The 16,300-nt window shown below is 50.6% G+C and overlaps 6 protein-coding genes across 6 annotated transcripts; 2 read left to right on the forward strand and 4 right to left on the reverse strand.

Moving 5' to 3' along the window:
• Window positions 1-196: 196 nt before the first annotated feature.
• Window positions 197-3,356, forward strand: CC77DRAFT_1050597 (hypothetical protein). Its single transcript, XM_018527631.1, has 2 exons — window positions 197-2,442; window positions 2,495-3,356. The coding sequence occupies exons 1-2, from the start codon at window positions 241-243 to the stop codon at window positions 3,092-3,094; spliced, it is 2,802 nt and encodes a 933-aa protein (XP_018385845.1). The 5' UTR covers window positions 197-240; the 3' UTR covers window positions 3,095-3,356.
• CC77DRAFT_1040978 (replication factor A protein 3) lies at window positions 3,137-4,179 on the reverse strand. The gene is made up of 3 exons (XM_018527223.1): window positions 3,885-4,179; window positions 3,686-3,788; window positions 3,137-3,494 (listed from the first exon to the last, which is right to left on the reverse strand). The coding sequence occupies exons 1-3, from the start codon at window positions 4,032-4,034 to the stop codon at window positions 3,424-3,426; spliced, it is 324 nt and encodes a 107-aa protein (XP_018385846.1). The 5' UTR covers window positions 4,035-4,179; the 3' UTR covers window positions 3,137-3,423.
• A 698-nt stretch (window positions 4,180-4,877) lies between these two features.
• Window positions 4,878-9,298, reverse strand: CC77DRAFT_1095277 (hypothetical protein; the record flags this gene model as incomplete). Its single annotated transcript, XM_018529785.1, has 9 exons — window positions 4,878-5,828; window positions 5,892-6,043; window positions 6,108-6,343; window positions 6,398-6,650; window positions 6,686-6,994; window positions 7,056-7,847; window positions 7,908-8,009; window positions 8,106-8,142; window positions 8,201-9,298. 9 exons carry the CDS (start codon window positions 9,296-9,298, stop codon window positions 5,070-5,072), a joined length of 3,738 nt encoding a protein of 1,245 aa, XP_018385847.1. The 3' UTR covers window positions 4,878-5,069.
• Window positions 9,299-10,966: 1,668 nt separating this feature from the next.
• Window positions 10,967-12,436, forward strand: CC77DRAFT_1031626 (alpha/beta-hydrolase; the record flags this gene model as incomplete). The annotated part of the gene is made up of 2 exons (XM_018526675.1): window positions 10,967-11,050; window positions 11,099-12,436. 2 exons carry the CDS (start codon window positions 10,967-10,969, stop codon window positions 12,434-12,436), a joined length of 1,422 nt encoding a protein of 473 aa, XP_018385848.1.
• A 306-nt stretch (window positions 12,437-12,742) lies between these two features.
• Window positions 12,743-14,507, reverse strand: CC77DRAFT_1071261 (hypothetical protein; the record flags this gene model as incomplete). Its single annotated transcript, XM_018529122.1, has 3 exons — window positions 12,743-13,953; window positions 14,049-14,298; window positions 14,358-14,507. The coding sequence occupies 3 exons, from the start codon at window positions 14,505-14,507 to the stop codon at window positions 12,743-12,745; spliced, it is 1,611 nt and encodes a 536-aa protein (XP_018385849.1).
• A 399-nt stretch (window positions 14,508-14,906) lies between these two features.
• CC77DRAFT_1020919 (hypothetical protein) lies at window positions 14,907-15,407 on the reverse strand. Its single transcript, XM_018525162.1, has one exon. The coding sequence runs from the start codon at window positions 15,345-15,347 to the stop codon at window positions 14,964-14,966; it is 384 nt and encodes a 127-aa protein (XP_018385850.1). The 5' UTR covers window positions 15,348-15,407; the 3' UTR covers window positions 14,907-14,963.
• Window positions 15,408-16,300: the final 893 nt, after the last annotated feature.

Here is a 16,300-nt window from a genome sequence, read left to right on the forward strand (position 1 = left end):
CAGGAAGGCCGACAATATCGCTAGGCGGTGGCAGAATGGACGCTAGTGGACGCGCTACGGGGCTGCGCTAAGCCAGGACTAGTCTCCACGGCATGGCCCATGACGCAGCCAGCCAGCCCCGACGCGCACCTGGTCCACGTCGGGATGAAGGTGTGCTGCCAACCTCGCATGTCTTTTCCATGCTAACTCCCTCTCCAGAGGCCCTACCGCCTGCTCACTTCCTTGACTGTCCCTGCAGGAATGAAGCCAAGTAAGAAGCCCAAGCCAGACACCGAGGCTCCCGCCGCCGCACCCACCCAGGGCCCAGAAGTCCCACTTGACGCCAGCACTACCACCAACAACACTCCCAGCGGTAGTCGAGTCTTGCCAGATGCCTCCTCAGACAAGTCTGTAGCGGAATCGACGCCTTCGGTTGGCACCACAACGCCGACAGCCTCTGGGACACAAACACCCCGAGCCAAGAGGTGGCTTTCAGGCTCAGGCAGCTGGCGATCCAAGGCGCCCGCCATAGTCAAAACCGCAAAGGAGAGCATCGGCGTTAGCGGGGGTGCGACAGGCGAACTGCCCGACGAGGAAGCGAAGAAGCCAAGAGACGAGTCTCCCAAGAAGTTCCTCACCAAGCGGAAGTCGAGCAAGGGCGACGCCATACCCGCCTCCATCACCGAGGTCAACGTATCCTCAGACGGCCCCCTAGACGAGCCGCCCAAGCCGAAGCCAAACGACGTCGAAGAGACACCAGCGCCCCAAGTCAACGAACCGCCGTTACCCCCCGAACCGCCCAAGTCACAAGTGGACGCGGCTGCTAGCACATGGGGTTGGAGAAGCTGGTGGTCGCGGCCGGACGGCTATGACCCGGGCAAGGCTAGAAGTGAGGCACACTCAAGTGTTGAAGAAGCCTCCACTACGCCGCTACCTGGACCGACCCCCTCAGAAGAGCCAGATGCGCAAACGAAGGGTCTAGACGCGGGTGCCATCCCGTCTAAGCCCGACCAAGTGGTAGAGACAGAGAATAAGGATGTGTCAACAGAAGCAGTTCCGCTTTCAGACACTGAGACAAAGGCTGCGCCATCCGCAGCTGCTAAAGTTCTGGCAAGAGCATCTGGTTCTTGGTTCTGGACATGGAGTAGCGCGCAGAACGCGCAAGCGAACCCTCCTCCCGTCGATCCTCCGACTGATGATAGTATTACGCCCAAAGTGGATGCTGTGCCTGAATCTCTGCCAGAAGCACCTGCTGAGACCGAGACCCCAGCCCCGCAAGAGAGCCCCGCAACCCCAGCCCCAGCTACACCTCCCGAGACTGCTCAGAAGAATACTACAGGGTCGTCAAAAACTTCTGCATGGGCGTTCTGGTATAGGGGCAAACCGGGAGAAGAAAAGAAGCCGGGCGAGGCTGGGCCACAGAAGCATGTGGGCGAGGTGGCAGTGTTCGATACTCCTTCGCAATCGAACCCTGAAGCGGCGCAATTCAACGAGCAGGAACAGCCCAAGTCAGATGCGGAGACACCCAAGGAACCACAACAGCCACCGAAGGACGAACCAGTTCCGAAGAAATCCTTTGCCTCGTTACGGGGACGACCAAAGCCCAAGACTCCTGCCAAAGACACGCCAGCCGACACCCCTACGTCGAGTAAGACTGCCACACCGACGAGAGCCTCACCAGTGCTCGAGCCGACGAAGCCTGAAACAGCATCTACTGCTAAACAAGCATCGAAGCAGTTGGCCAAGGCCAAGCAAGGTCCGCCAAACCTCTTGCTACCGGAGTTTAGAACTACCTACCAAATGGTCCAGCAACCGAACTTCTGGAAGCAAATCCGTCAATACTTTCTTGGAGGCGAACCTGCGGCTCCTCACCTGCACATCAACCCAGCACCACCGAGGATCAAAAAGGCCGTAGCGATTGGTGTACATGGCTTCTTTCCTGCGCCCATTATACAAAAGGTGCTAGGGCAGCCGACAGGCACATCAATACGCTTTGCAAATGCCGCAGCCGCAGCAATCAAGGACTGGTCTGAAGCGCGAGGGTACAGTCCAGAGATCGAGCAGATAGCGTTAGAAGGCGAGGGATTCATTGCTGAGCGGGTCAACTCCCTATGGAAGCTCTTGCTCAACTGGATTGACCATCTCAAGCAAGCTGACTTCATCTTGGTCGCTTGCCACTCGCAGGGTGTACCAGTAGCTATGATGTTGGTTGCGAAGCTCATACAGTTTGGCTGTGTCAACGCGACGAGGATCGGAGTATGCGCTATGGCTGGCGTAAACATGGGTCCGTTCATTGAGTACAAGACAAAGTACTTCGGTCCTACAGCTGCTGAATTGTTCGAGTTCTCGAATCCCAAAAGTCTGGTCAGCCAGATGTATCTTGCCGCTCTAGACGAAGTCCTCCGGTTCGGTGTACGGATATTGTACGTCGGTAGCATCGACGACCAGCTTGTCTCTCTTGAGGTGAGCCTATTTCTTTTCTATTCTAGCTCTGCGGTTTGCTAACTTACGCCAGTCGTCAACCTTCTCAACGCTTTCGCACCCTTACATCTACCGAGCCGTCTTCGTTGATGGTCGCATTCATGCACCAGACTTTCTCACCCATCTCGTTGGCTTCGCATTGAAACTGCGCAACCTAGGCCTTCCTGATCACGGTCTGATCCGCGAACTGTCGCCCGCCTTAGCAGGCTCCTTATATGGCGGTGAAGGTCACTCTCGTGTCTACGAAGACCCTGCCATCTACTCCCTTGCTGTACAGCATGCTCTCGAAACAACGTCTCTCCCTATACCAACGACTAAAGAGCGACCAAGCACGGCCGGCAGTTTCCAGGGCATCAACATCCCCGTCGTTGGTGAGAAGCTCGCGAATAACAATAAAAAAGAAGACTTGTACAAGCTTCGTGTGAAGGACTATGAGCCCTCTGCTACCACGACAAACCCGAATCCTTTCTTCCTGCCATGGGCAATGAGAGGTTTACTAGAAGAGGATTTTGTCAAGAAGGAACTTGGAGACGAGGTCGAGAAATTACTCGGTATGTTCGAGGCATGGAAGCCGACCGGAAAACAGCTCAAAGACGTCAAGTTCAGACTCGAGGGTGTAAGGAGTAAGCTATGATAACTGGATGTATCAGCGCATCGTGTAATTGTATGATTATAGGGGCGTTCTTCTTTTTGGCATGGTTAGGCGTTTGGGAGGCGCTATATTTCTAGCCGGAAGATACCATGCATCGAGAGTAGAACACATAGCGCATTGTCTTGATTGGATCGATTTGTAAATGTACATATCATGTGACCGAGGCCTCCATTCTCTGCTCGTAGACGCATAGTGATCCTTATAGTAGTGCTCGGCAACTAGTACATTAATCCAATCCGCCCGTAAAATGCACATATTTGTACATGAAGATGTTCATCTCTTACCACTTAGACGCTTTTAATGCTTAATGTTTAGTTGTCGTCGTAGAAGATCTCCTTGTACCGATGCGTAGCATCTACTACGGCATTTGCTGCGTTGAAGTCTACGTTGCATTAGCGTGATGCTCGCTTTTCCTCTCAAAGGAGTATTTCCTCCACTAAGTAGAGAAGGAGACGAAAACACGCATGTCGCCTTCAGAAACTGACAGGGTTTGAGGCTGGTATGTGACAGTTACCGATTTTGTGCGCAAGGCACGGCACGGGTATAAGAGGGAGGTTGGTGAAGAGCACGTACCGATATTTGTGCCAAAATCGGTTACAGCTTGTACCTTGACTTGCAGATTCTGATCTACCTTGCCGATAATCTCTACTGCATGACCGACGGCGAGATGTGAGTCCTGGTTCATCTTAGTCAGCTCATACTCCTGATCAAGTTCCTATACTCTTTTCCTCAAGTGCTTGAACGACATGTAAACGCAGACGAAAATGCTTACCCTGTTCAGAACAACGTCAACATTACCTCCTGCATCAATAACTGCTGTCTCACCACGCAGCTGCGTGACCTTTCCCAATATGCGCACGATGCGGTGTTGGAAGTTTGCAAGGTGCGGGGCGAGGATGCGGGGTGTTTGTGGGTGGTCCATTGTGAGTGAGCTTCGTGTGAAGATCTTTCGCGGCAAGACTCGGCGCGTTTGGGTATGAGGTGATGTGTTGTAGATTTGCTGAGTGTTTGCTTGTTGACGACTTGAATATAGTGCTTTGTGTAGCAGTTGGGTGGTTGGATTGGGGAAGTGGAGATGGAGGAAGGTTTGACGCGTCGCGTGGCGTTAGCGTGGTGCGCTAACACGTGACTGTGCTTAACTCGCTACTTTGTTGGCTGATAGTTGAGACAAGCCATTCAAGTTTGAACCTCCCAGTGGGCAAACGCTATATATACTCAAATATACAACGTCAGGATACTACGTTACCTAGCTATCTCTTCATTATCATCCTGCTAGTGCCAGCGTGTTTGGTAAGCACCACCTTAGCGGCGCCCTTGGGCATATAAACTCCCTCTGTTGTCGCCAAACTTCCTGTTCTTCTCCCCAAACGCGGTGGTGAACCTAAAAGTTCCCTACCAAAAAATGAGATCAAATTGTTTGATGCCCGCCTGTCCAAAATTGCCGATTCTTCACATCATGTTGGCGGTGTTTGAGAGGAGACTTGACATACATGAAGAATAGCAAGGCATGTTTTAGATATGTGTAGGCGAGGTTTCTGGAGGTATGCGTTCTGGAGTATGTAGTAACATGACCCGAAAGCAGGGCTTTTCGAGGTCATGATAGCGTTCAGGTCGAGTCTTTCGAGGGTGATGACCATGAAGAAGACATTTGAATGGCTTCGATGAAATTCGTGCACCGACAATGCCATGGATGACTTGGAAGCATATACATAGGCACGGGCTGCTAGTAGATTCTTGACGAAATCTATCAAGGCTTTGAACATGTCTCGGCTTGTTGGTTCTCGCCACCACTACCTATGATGGTGAACTTGGCGACAATGGTGGTAGTCCGGTAATTGCATAAATCCTTCGTCGAAACCCTTTTACAAACCTTGAGGTCCAAATCGCAATGGTCACAGGGGCTTTACGATACCACGTAGGCTTCACGGCCCTGCATTAGGACAATCTTAATATTCGTTCACTTCTTAATCTTCTTCAATAGCTCCCGCATCTTCGCCAACAAGTCCGGGATTCTGAATGGCTTCCCAACAACATCATCCATACCTGCATCTCTTGCATTGTCTATCTGCCCACCTCTTATATTCGCAGTAACCGCTATAATCGGAATATGCTTCGACACCTCTTTCCGTTGCTCCATCTGTCGTATCTTTCTGCAACATGTCAGGCCATCCATCTCTGGCATCTCGCAATCTATGAGAATGATGTCAAGTGGTATCCCATCGGTAACGCAGAATCTTGTTTTGACAAGATGCTTCAACGCCCAGACGCCGTTGTCGGCGGTGCTGGTAACGCAGCCTGCTTTCATGAGTTGTTTGACTAGCACCTTTTGGTTCACTAGATTATCTTCAACGACGAGGACATGAAGCTGGTCATCTTTAGCTTCGTCCATTTTTTCATTGATGGACTGTGGTATATCCATGTCGACAGAATATCCATCTTTTCCTGCTGCAGTCGCAGCGGAGATCAGGGATATAGTTGCTTTTTTTATTTCCCGTGCCGTCACCGCGTGTTCGATTTCGAGGGCGTGTTTAAATGTGTCACGCGATAGAGTTGGTTTCTGGGCAATCATGCGCTTGCACTTCAAATAGAATCCGAAGGTACTGCCGACACCAGCTTTAGAAGAAACACCGATCTGACCTCCGTGAAGTTCAGCAAGTTGGCGCGAGATAAAGAGTCCGAGGCCACTACCGCCGTATCGCATGTGTGTTCGAGGAGACTAAGTGTTAGATTTAGCATTAGTGCGTAGTTCATTTGTAGCTTGTTCATTGGATTGACCCACAGCTTGGGCAAATTTCTCGAACAAGAGGGACATCTGCTGAGGCGAAAGTCCGCAACCTGTGTCCTGAACCTGGAACTGGAGATAGACGAACGAGCCTGAGCCCCAGCCCTCACCACTCCCGAACTCAGTTACGATATGTCGTGGTGGAACAACTAAAGATAAGATTGCGGAGTTAGTGGTAGCCTCAGATGCGAGAATACTGTATATACTGCGTACATGTGAATCCTTCTGGGATATCAAAGTCTGGCCATTCCGCATGAGCAGAAATGTGGACCGTGATTGAGCGGATTTGGGACTCCATGGTGAACTTGATGGCATTGGTGATGAGATTGACGATGATTTGAAGAAGTCGACCAGGGTCAAGAATCACCCAGTCAATGTCGAGATCTCGAACACTGGGATGTGGAACAAATTTGAAATCGATGTTCTTGGCCTGGATTTCAGGACGGAACCTAAAAGTAGGATGTTAGTGCTGATCTCGTGTACCCAGGCTCAAGTCGACCAACATTGCCATAGATCTCTGAACGACTATAATTGGCTGTGCGGGTATTGGCGTGATGCGGAGAAGATTTGAGTCCAGTTTTGAGACGGTGAGAACGTCGTCGACGATCGACTTTTGATGCTGAACACAAAGTGCAATGTTGTCCGCTGCTTCGACACATTCTTTTGCCATTTTCTGATCGCTACTGCAAGAGAACTGGTACTGTGTCAGGGTATCTCGGATGTCATCGGCGCAGATAAGGATCGCGGAAAGTGGATCTGAGTGTTGGTGAGCTGATCAGTATATGTCTCACATGAGTTTCGTACGGAGAGATCGCTACTTCTCATCTCGTGTGACGTGATATCAATGAACTCGTTCTGCTGGCGCTTTGCCTCTTCTGCTTCCTGTATTCGCCGTTCTTGCAGGCCTTGCACCCACTTCAGATGCGAGATATCTGTAAGTGATCCCATGACGCTGACGAGTTTACCGTCGGCACTTAGCTCTGGCTGACTAGCTGCCAGGACCCAATACTCGATTCGGGCGCCATCGATGTCTCGGGGTTGACATGCAGAGTTCGCGAACTGCAGCTCACGGCTTACTGGCTTGTGGTGAGTGATCATGTCTTAGTATCGACAATCAGTGTTAGTATACGTAACAAATGAATGCCACAGAACGTCGCGTACAGTCCCACATTTCCTGTGCAGTCTTTTTACTTTCCCCCACCATCATGTCAATGGACCATGGCAGTTTATCCCCTGTAGACGAGACACCAGTCATTTCATAGTATCGGTCGTTCGCCTCTACCAGAAGACCATCTGGGTCGAATAAATACATGCCCATAGGCGATAATTCGGTCATTCGCCGCATGCGTCCAGTCTGAAGCTGAAGCTGTCGAGACATCTGCTCTCTTTGTAGGGTGGCTATCTCCGCGGCTTGTTTGCTCCGGCACACCTCGTCTTCGAAAAGAAGTACCGAAGCTAGCGACGTAGCGATCTGTCTGTTGAGCATGGCCATAAAAGACCTATACTCCTGGTCATATGCTCTCCGGGGATTGATGCCTAGCAGCAATAAAGCGCACACGTTGTCTGCGTTGGTTGGTCGTAAGGGTAAAACCATAGCTTCTCTGCATGGATCCTTGTAGCCTCGCCACTCGATAACGTCTAGAAGCGGTTGTGGAAGCGTATTATCCTTGATGCTTAACATCATGGGCTCTAGGGTTCGTGTAGCGTTTCGAAAAGCCGGTGTCAGGAAACCATCACTATTTCCGAGATCTAACCTGTCGGGGGAGACTGCATGCCCTCTCGGCACTCCGATGGATCCTTCAAAAACGCAACACTTTGTAGCTGTTGGGGTGGCATCCGGATGCGAAGAAGCATTCTCAGCGCCCTCCGATTCTGTAACAGTGTACAAGAGGGCAAAAGGTACGTCGTAATCATTGTGATTCAGGCCGTCCAGAACTCTCATCCAGAATTCCTCTCAAAAGCAAACGCGATGTTAGTTTTCGTCTGGTAGGACATTCGTAAGTGTACACTTACTGACTGTACGTGTGGCATTCATGCACTCCCCAAGATAGCGCAACAGCCACATCCTTCTTGCGCTAATGGACTCAACCGTGGTGTCGAATGCGTTGAGGTAGACTGTAATCCATGTTTGAGTCAGCGTGCCTATTAATCCCGTCCAAGCCAACCCAGCTTCACCATGGAGCTATCGCAATAAGATGCAATATTACCTACACCCTAAGACGCGCTCAGTACCACCAAAGACTGGTACCTATCATGATGTGAGTGGTACGCATCCAAAGAACAGAACCCATAGCATCAACACTCACGAAAGACCAGGTAAAGAAAGCCTCTTCCATATAACCGTACCGCATGATGGGCAATGGCTGGTTGTGATTAAGCTGTGCATGACCTGTCCGCGCACATTCGCGAATTACAGGTCCAACTGCATGCCACATTTCGCCAAAAGGGCCTGAGAAACCAGTTCCCATTAAAGCCGGATGTTTGTCGCCTGTCACATCGTCTCTGTAAGCCTCATTGTAGAGCATGGTTAAGTCTTCGCCCCAGAAAACGGAAGATGGATGAGGATTGCGCATGACCAAACAGATGATCTCTCGAAATTGAATAGACCATCTACTCATAGCTCCCAACGGGGTTTTTGCCCAGTCGATGCTCCTTACAAATTGGAGATGATCTGAGAGAACACCTCTTGGGTGCGGTACTGTCCAATCTGGCACAGAAGAGTCGGGTGTAGACAAGGTTATCGATGAGATACTCGAGGAGCTGTTTCTGTCACGATCGTTTCCGAGGACTACAAATGGGAATTTAGGTTCCTGCACGTCCTCAATAATCTCCCGGGTTGGTATAGCCTCGGCAGAAGCTAAAGCTTTAGCTACATCGCCAGGCAGATCGCCAGTGTGTCTCTCTTTCTGGAGGCTTGGTGCTGATGCACACAACTGATCCCCTTCAGAAATATCTTCATCTTTGAAAAGCGTGTGCCCGCTGATCAGCCGCCAGTTGGGATGGATCGAGATGCCTAACCATAACCAGTTTTCGAACTCTATGGTAATCGGAAAGAGATCTCGAGAATCATTGAATCTGCTAAGGTTCGTCGCCCATATCCGAAATTCGTCATGTGATGCTCCAGTACCGATAGAATCATGAAAACTTGACGAGGTACCGATTATTTGTTCTAGCAGCTGCTCTCGCTCTCTCAGTGCTGCATTGCAGAAGACGGGTTGAATTGGAATTTGGCTTCCCTTGGCATAATCGTCTGTGTTGAGCATGAAAATAGGTCGATTGTCGAGATCCAATAGTCGCGGAAGAGTACATGTTTTGAGTATCTCAAGAGCGGCATCTCGTCGTTGGTCCTGGCGTAGAGTGGAAGGTGCTGTAGGCAGCGGTAGCTGGAGGAACGAGCTGCCCATTGATTCTCGGTTTGTAGGATGTCTGAGCCCTGCGCGTAGGTAAGATGAGGTACATTAGAGATAGGTTAGGGGTGTTTGTGCGATATCAGGATATAGTGTGTGATGTGAAGGAGCGTGACAAAATGTGCCTGAGCTGCTTGCAAGACGCTTCCAGCACATGCCGATAGCGATGCATCATGCGAACGCAGCTACCCGGACCGTAGCGATCAGATCAAGATTGGAAGGCACATCATAGATAAGCTGGTCTCGGAGGGTAGGTTGTCTAGCTGTTTATATGCTGTCCTGACAGCCTCTCTGGGACCGTTAGTTACATTCATGGGTTCTGTCGCGTAGCGCTTCGCGACTTCTCTATCGATGAAGCTTCGATGAAGTGTCGTCCTATCAATTCAGACCAACTCAATTGACATCTTGATTGCGCGTGTGCAACGGAAGGATACAAGGCGAGGATAGTCTTGCTCAGAGTCGATTAGGTAGAATGGGTGTCGTGCGCTGTATAACAACCACGCTAGTTGAGGATGACGTCACGCGTTCGCAGCACCGCATGGAGTCCAACACAACGCACAGGAGTAGACTGGGAAGGTTGGGTAGATGAGAACCAGACAGCGGGTGTGCTTGTTGTTTAGCTACGGATCGATGGCGCATCCCGGCGTAAAGAGCTTATAGATGTCGGCACACCCCTTGCTGGTGAAAAGTTAAGGACACTGATATTTGGGACTATATCTAGATCTCATTGTAGCGTATGTTGATTCCTGGAACGCTAGCATGTACCCGCTCCATATCTCCGGTGGGTAAGATCGGGGTATTCTGCGGGCTAGAAAAGCACATACAGTGTCCAGAAATCCGCGTGTTGGATCGTGCATCGATATATGCTCCGAGAACCTCCTGTGATGATCTCAACGCCAGAACCCTCGTCTTCGAACGTACGATATGGTTTTCATGGCTTGCAGAACACATCTCTGACATGACATAGCTGATCCGAACTCAAGAGTGGTGAGGCCGACAGTCCTGTCATGTTGGCAAATCTCGGCGTAATCGCGTCTCCACAATTTAATCCGCTTCAGGGCGGTAGGCTCTCTTCTTCCTGTAGATTCTCCGCCAAAGAGTTTCTTCACGCTTTTCTTGTTCCCGCAGTCCCTCTTGCTCACAGTAGCGACTGTATGACGGATGGATAACAGCATGTAAAAAGACCTATCGCGACGAGAGAGCGCCGAAAAGCCTACTTTTCATCGGTTAATACAAGCCCTTCGACAAGCGGATTAGCGATGTCAATGGCGCACGACTGCCGCATTCGATAGTCTCCAGGTCCCAGTTTAGTAAAGCAGGGTCGGATCTGCCCAGGGAGGAGATCATGATCAGGGGCGATCCGACACGCTAACACTGTACACAGCGCAAGATCTACAGGACCATGCAGATCGACATCTACCAATATGCGCTTCCGCGACTGTCCCATGTGTTCGGCGACGCTAAAGAGGTGACAAGGAGAATAGTTCGTGACAGACTGCAACGCAAAGTGAGGGCAGGATGACGATTGGAGTCCGCACGACTCATGTTGCGAGAGTGGTTAAAGACGCGAGGCATGTTTGCTTGTTGCGGTTGACAGGGGCCCTGCATCTCTTCGTCTTCTAGGTCGTACTTTCTGCTGGTACCAAGGTTGAGAAAAGAGTCAATATGCGTCTCTCAGTCCCATCTCTAGCTCTTCTGAGCATTCTCCCGACGTCGCTTGCTGCACCCGCACCTGCACCAGCCCCGGTGGTAGCAGGAATCGCGCCAATCCCAACGCCAGGACCCTCTACTGAACAGGTCCAAAGTCTGGATGAAAGACAACTGCTGAACAACGTTATTCCTGGTCTACTTCCTGGCGTAATCTCTCTCGTCGATAACCTTCTCGGCGACGTGAACGAAGCGGTTGCACAGGGCAATCCCACAAAGGTGCTCAGCATCCTCTCGCAACTTCAACCTACCACACGACCGACGAATATCGAAGCCGCGGTGGCAAGACATTCCAAAATCTGGGCGAGTCCAACCACGCGAACAGACTTTTTTGCTGCCGTTGCAACTCAAATAGCTGATGGCCTGGTGCTCGATGGAACCCTAAATGCCGCCCTGACTGGTGGTCTACCAGTTGGTGAAAACAGCGTCAACAACAACAATCCACCTACTTCTGGTATCTATCCTAAGAAGGATAGTGCAGATGCTCCGTACACGCTCTCAGAATCTGCACTTCGCAAAGCGATTTTCATCCCACCCAGCTTCACATATGGCGCGAAACGTCCTGTGATCTTTGTGCCAGGTACTGGTGCTTATGGAGGTTTCAACTTCGCCAACAACCTTAGGAAGCTGCTGGCAGGCGAGAGCTATGCCGATCCAGTATGGCTCAATATTCCCGGTGCCATGCTCGGCGACGCGCAAACGAATGCCGAATACATTGCCTACGCTATAAACTACATCAGCGCCGTTTCGCGTACCAACAAGCAGAATATCGCCGTTATTTCTTGGTCCCAAGGTGGTCTAGACACACAATGGGTGTTGAAATACTGGCCTTCAACCCGCAAGGTTGTCACGGATTTCCTTCCTGTATCTCCGGATTTCAAGGGCACCGTTTTGGCCAACGTCATCTGCTTGACGGCAAACAGCAACCAAGCCCTTGGTCCCTGTGATCCTTCCGTTATCCAGCAAGAAGCTACTTCGGATTTCGTTAGGGCTCTCAGGAGTGATGGTGGGGACAGCGCATACGTTCCCACTACAACCTTCTACTCCGGTTTCTTCGATGAGATTGTCGAGCCTCAGCAAGGTACTGGCGCCTCCGCCTTCATCAACGATGCGCGCAACGTTGGTGTCTCCAACAACGAAGTACAACGCGTTTGTGCTGGGCAGCTAGGAGGCTCAGTCTACGGTCATGCTGGCGTTTTGTTCAACCCACTGACTTACGCATTAATTGTTGATGCGCTTCAGAACGACGGACCGGGTAACTTGGAGCGCATCGACGTGAAGAGTGTTTGCAGCAGCTACGCCGCCCCCAGACTCGATCTTGATGACGTCTTGGCCACCAGCGGGCTGATTCCGGTGGCTGGGGTATTGCTTTTGGCATACCCACAGAAGTCGTTGACGGAGCCTAAATTGAGGGCCTACGCCACGTAATCTGCATGTATAGACAGTCATGACAATAGCGTAATCAGTAATGTGTTTTATGATTTGATACATGAATTCTTCCAGCTGCTCGTATCACGAGAGTCTCTCAACACGTTGTTTCCTCTACCGTGCATTGATACCATAGCCAACCTTGTTGTTGTCACAACTGCTAACCACAGCAAAATCTTCCAAAACACCTCCTGACTTCGACGATCGTGCAATAGACATCGCAAGATGTATCGAACCAAGCTATCAACTAGTGCAGTGAGTAGAGGTCAATTAGTCTAAGTCATGTGCCTGTTGTAGCCTCGCCTACTATTCTTCCCGCTTGGAAGTCGGTGTGGGAGCTAGCAAAGGCCCATGGAGCTGCGGCGAAGGAAATGAACTCATGATGTTCGAGTAAGCTGGGTGAGATCCGAAGCTTCCAACTCCTGGTGTAGTCATGTATGTGTCCCAGTTGGTCTGATGGCTGGGGGCCGGAACCATTATCGTCTGTTGATCTGGAAGCTTGACTATTCTCTCCTCATTCTCCTTGTGCTGCTTCATCCTATCTTCACCTACAGCATTTATCTTCGTTGCGGCCACCCGTTCTGCAGCAGCCTTCATGAACACTTTCTGCACCTGTGTGATTGCTTTGGGATTTAGGGCCTTTTCAGCTCTATCTATCTCCAAAAACTTTGCTACTTTTTGTTCTCGCGAGAGTTTTCTGAAAGCTGCCATGCTTGTTGCTCGACAGGATGGGTCGGAAAAGTCCGGTAGGCCTGAAAATGTGGGCGCCTTCGTGACAGATTTGGAAATGCCGGCAGGCTTGGTGAGGGTTGGAAAGCCGGGATGGATGTCACCATGGTAGTTAGAAAAGGAGCCAGGCTGCGCGGGCAAAGGTCGAGATGTGACGGGGGCAGGTCGTGGCTGGATATTCTGCACCCCAGGGCGGGATGAATAGCCTGATGGCTGGAGGTAACCTGTTTGCTGGAAAAGACGCTGGGTGGGCTCAGCTAGCTTGTACATCTGTGGTGTGGAGTTAAGTGCGTGCGAAGAATGTTGATTTGGTATAGCAATTTGCTGTTTTCCTAAATGCCGTACGTAACTGGGTGTATGCGGCTGTTGGGAAACCGGATTCGGTACATGAAACGACCTTGGTTGATCCGAAGCACCATTTCGATGTCCTTGTCGTAATGATGACATCCTGTTTTGCTGGTAAACTTGTGGGATGGTTTGAGAGTCAGAAACTGAACGTTGCATTCCATGCCTCTGCTGGTGATTGAGTAAGTGGGCCAGTTCCATAGCAACAGATGCCTCGATCTCTTCGTTCCGATGAAGGTAGTACTGCAGGTCAGTAAGGGTCAGAGTTCCGGAAAGCTCAGGAGAAGTAAACTGGCCGGGATACGCGTAGAGCAAACGAGGGTCGATGCAGTTGTGCGTAAGGAGTGGTACCCTTGCCATATTAGGAGCCGGAGGTGCTGGTGGACCAGTATCGGTTGGAACAGAATATGTCGGCACTATAGGTTGATTTTGGTTCTGCATTACTAGAGGAGGCGTAAGCGTTGATTGAGTAGCTCGAAGTGGAGGAAATGATAGGAAAAACCATTGAGCAATGGATTCAGGGAAGGGTCACACGTACCTTTTACGTTCTTGGCTGCAACCTGTGCGATCCTTTCACTCTCATACTTCTTCCAGGCGTCGCTAGGCGGAATATCGCGACCCAGTAACCGGTATGGACCCTTCTCCTGCGCGCGACGAATGAGAAACAAAGCGAGACAATCTAGGTTTTCCGTGAAATCATTAAGCTCGGTCGGAAGGTCTTGGTGGCGACGCTCGATTGCGAAGAAGACACGCTCGAAGACGAGGTCATCACCATCAGTGTAGGAGCCCTGGCCCATATTAGTTCTCCGATTGCAGCAGGAACCAGTGCAGGCACGAGGTAACCCACAGACTTGCTGGTAGAAGAGTCGAGCACGCGCTGAATGTACGGCGTAATATCGAGATTACGATGCAAAACATGCTGGAAAGCGTAGCGCAGGTAGGGCATCAGCGTGTGTGCGACCCATTGCAGGTCGACAGGCAGCGTTGGGGCGCTCATGTTAGGCCATACAACTTAGCGACAGTGAGGTCCGTAACAAGAAATGCCGAAGACTGTGAGAGGGCCACTGGGATTGAAGAAGGTGAAAACCGAAGTACGTGATACGGGGCGCCGCATTCACCTCAACTTTTTTGTACTCTGCGTGAAAGCGGGCTCCACACTGTATCATTTCCATTCTTGCAAGTGGTTGGTAGCGATGTGAATAACTGTAGTGAAGAAGGCATTATTTTCACCGTGCCGGGATGATAAAATGTCTTCTTCGGGATGACAGAGACATGTAGCGCTTTGAAGGCGTGCGTGGATCATGTTCACAAAATATTTTGACAAACACTGAATCAATTCTCCAACAGCGAATCGACATGAAACATCACGAAACGAGTAGCAGAAGGCATAATCCATGGCGAACGCGGCTCGAACACCTTCACGTTGACCGTGGATGTGTATGTCATGATCGTACTAGATAATCAGACTATGATCGTGTACCTGATCTGATAAGCGACCTGTATAGACAGTTGGCTGATCACGGTGAAAGAGCCGTTGGTAAACTTCAAGGCGCACTTCTGTCGGAAGCATAGTGAGGGGCGCAGGACATTGAGCATTCATAGGTACTGCGAGCCTTTTAAAATACCGATAGTTGAGTATGCCACCATGTTCATGCTGGGAGAATGACACACTTAAAACAAACGTTGTTGTCGAGATTGTAGTTGGGAATCTCGGGAGAGATGGATGGCGGCGAGATAATCTGGAAGGGATTTGTGGCTGCGAACGTCGCTTCAGTAGCAGAAGTTTGGCGGACCGATCAATAGGGCGTTTGTGCATACGAAGTGACTTGTTCAACATAACCGGGGAAACATTGTTGGCGGCTTTCCGGTGCTGGCATAGCAGAAGGGCAGTCGCGTGCTAGCGTTTATGAAAGGACGTGTCTGCGCAAGTGACGCAGTTTAAAGATGACGTAATGGCCATCATCTTCCTCTCCACTCTATTTCACTCCACTCAGTTTCTCCGCCAATCCCACGTGCACGCACATACTCTCATTTATATATTCAAAACGGCTTCGAGAGCAACCGTCAATTTTCAGGAAATCTAGAATATGGGCTTATTGGGCGTGCGTAAAGCCGAGGTACATTATGGTTCGGGGAGGAGTACAAGCAAATGACCGACCGAAGCCTCAAGCCAAAGCCGGTATAGAATTCCCACACTACTTCCCTAGCAGTTTGGAAAGCGCGGAAATGTCGTGCAAACCACTCCGTTCGTATCATCTTATGGTCGCCTTCTCTCACGCTGACATTCCAGCCCCTAGGGCGTAGGTAAGCAGCAGTACGGCGCAGCACAACCGTCTTTTCATTAGCTACCGGGCATCAACTCATTCGGGAGTCCCCGGGAGCGCTCGGATATTAACTATGGGGTGGCCGCATGCCTCTGCAAGAGTGCGGCGAAGCACACCTGTCTTATCTACTTGGTAGCTTTCCAGGACCGGTCAAGGCATCAGAACTCGGTTTCTTGCTAAATGGTATACCTATTTCGAGAGGCTGGCTACTACGTTTGGACTCTAGAAGAGGAAGGTTAAATCACGTAACCATCTTTCATAGTCGTAGAAGGAATGCAGTTCTTACCCGGCTAATAACCCTAGCTTTGACTCTCCATAGTCAGACTAAGGGATCATGCATCGACTTGGCAATACTGCAACACGGTGGCGCTGAAAGACGATGGATCACAGCGTGCAGCGAAGTCAGCATTAACATTTCATCCAGCCAGTGCGACAAAGCAGCAGTACTCCATCGGCAGCGCCGTAC

The sequence above is a fragment of the Alternaria alternata genome (genome assembly GCF_001642055.1).
Source record: "Alternaria alternata strain SRC1lrK2f unplaced genomic scaffold CC77scaffold_11, whole genome shotgun sequence".
Taxonomy (NCBI): Eukaryota; Fungi; Ascomycota; class Dothideomycetes; order Pleosporales; family Pleosporaceae; genus Alternaria; species Alternaria alternata.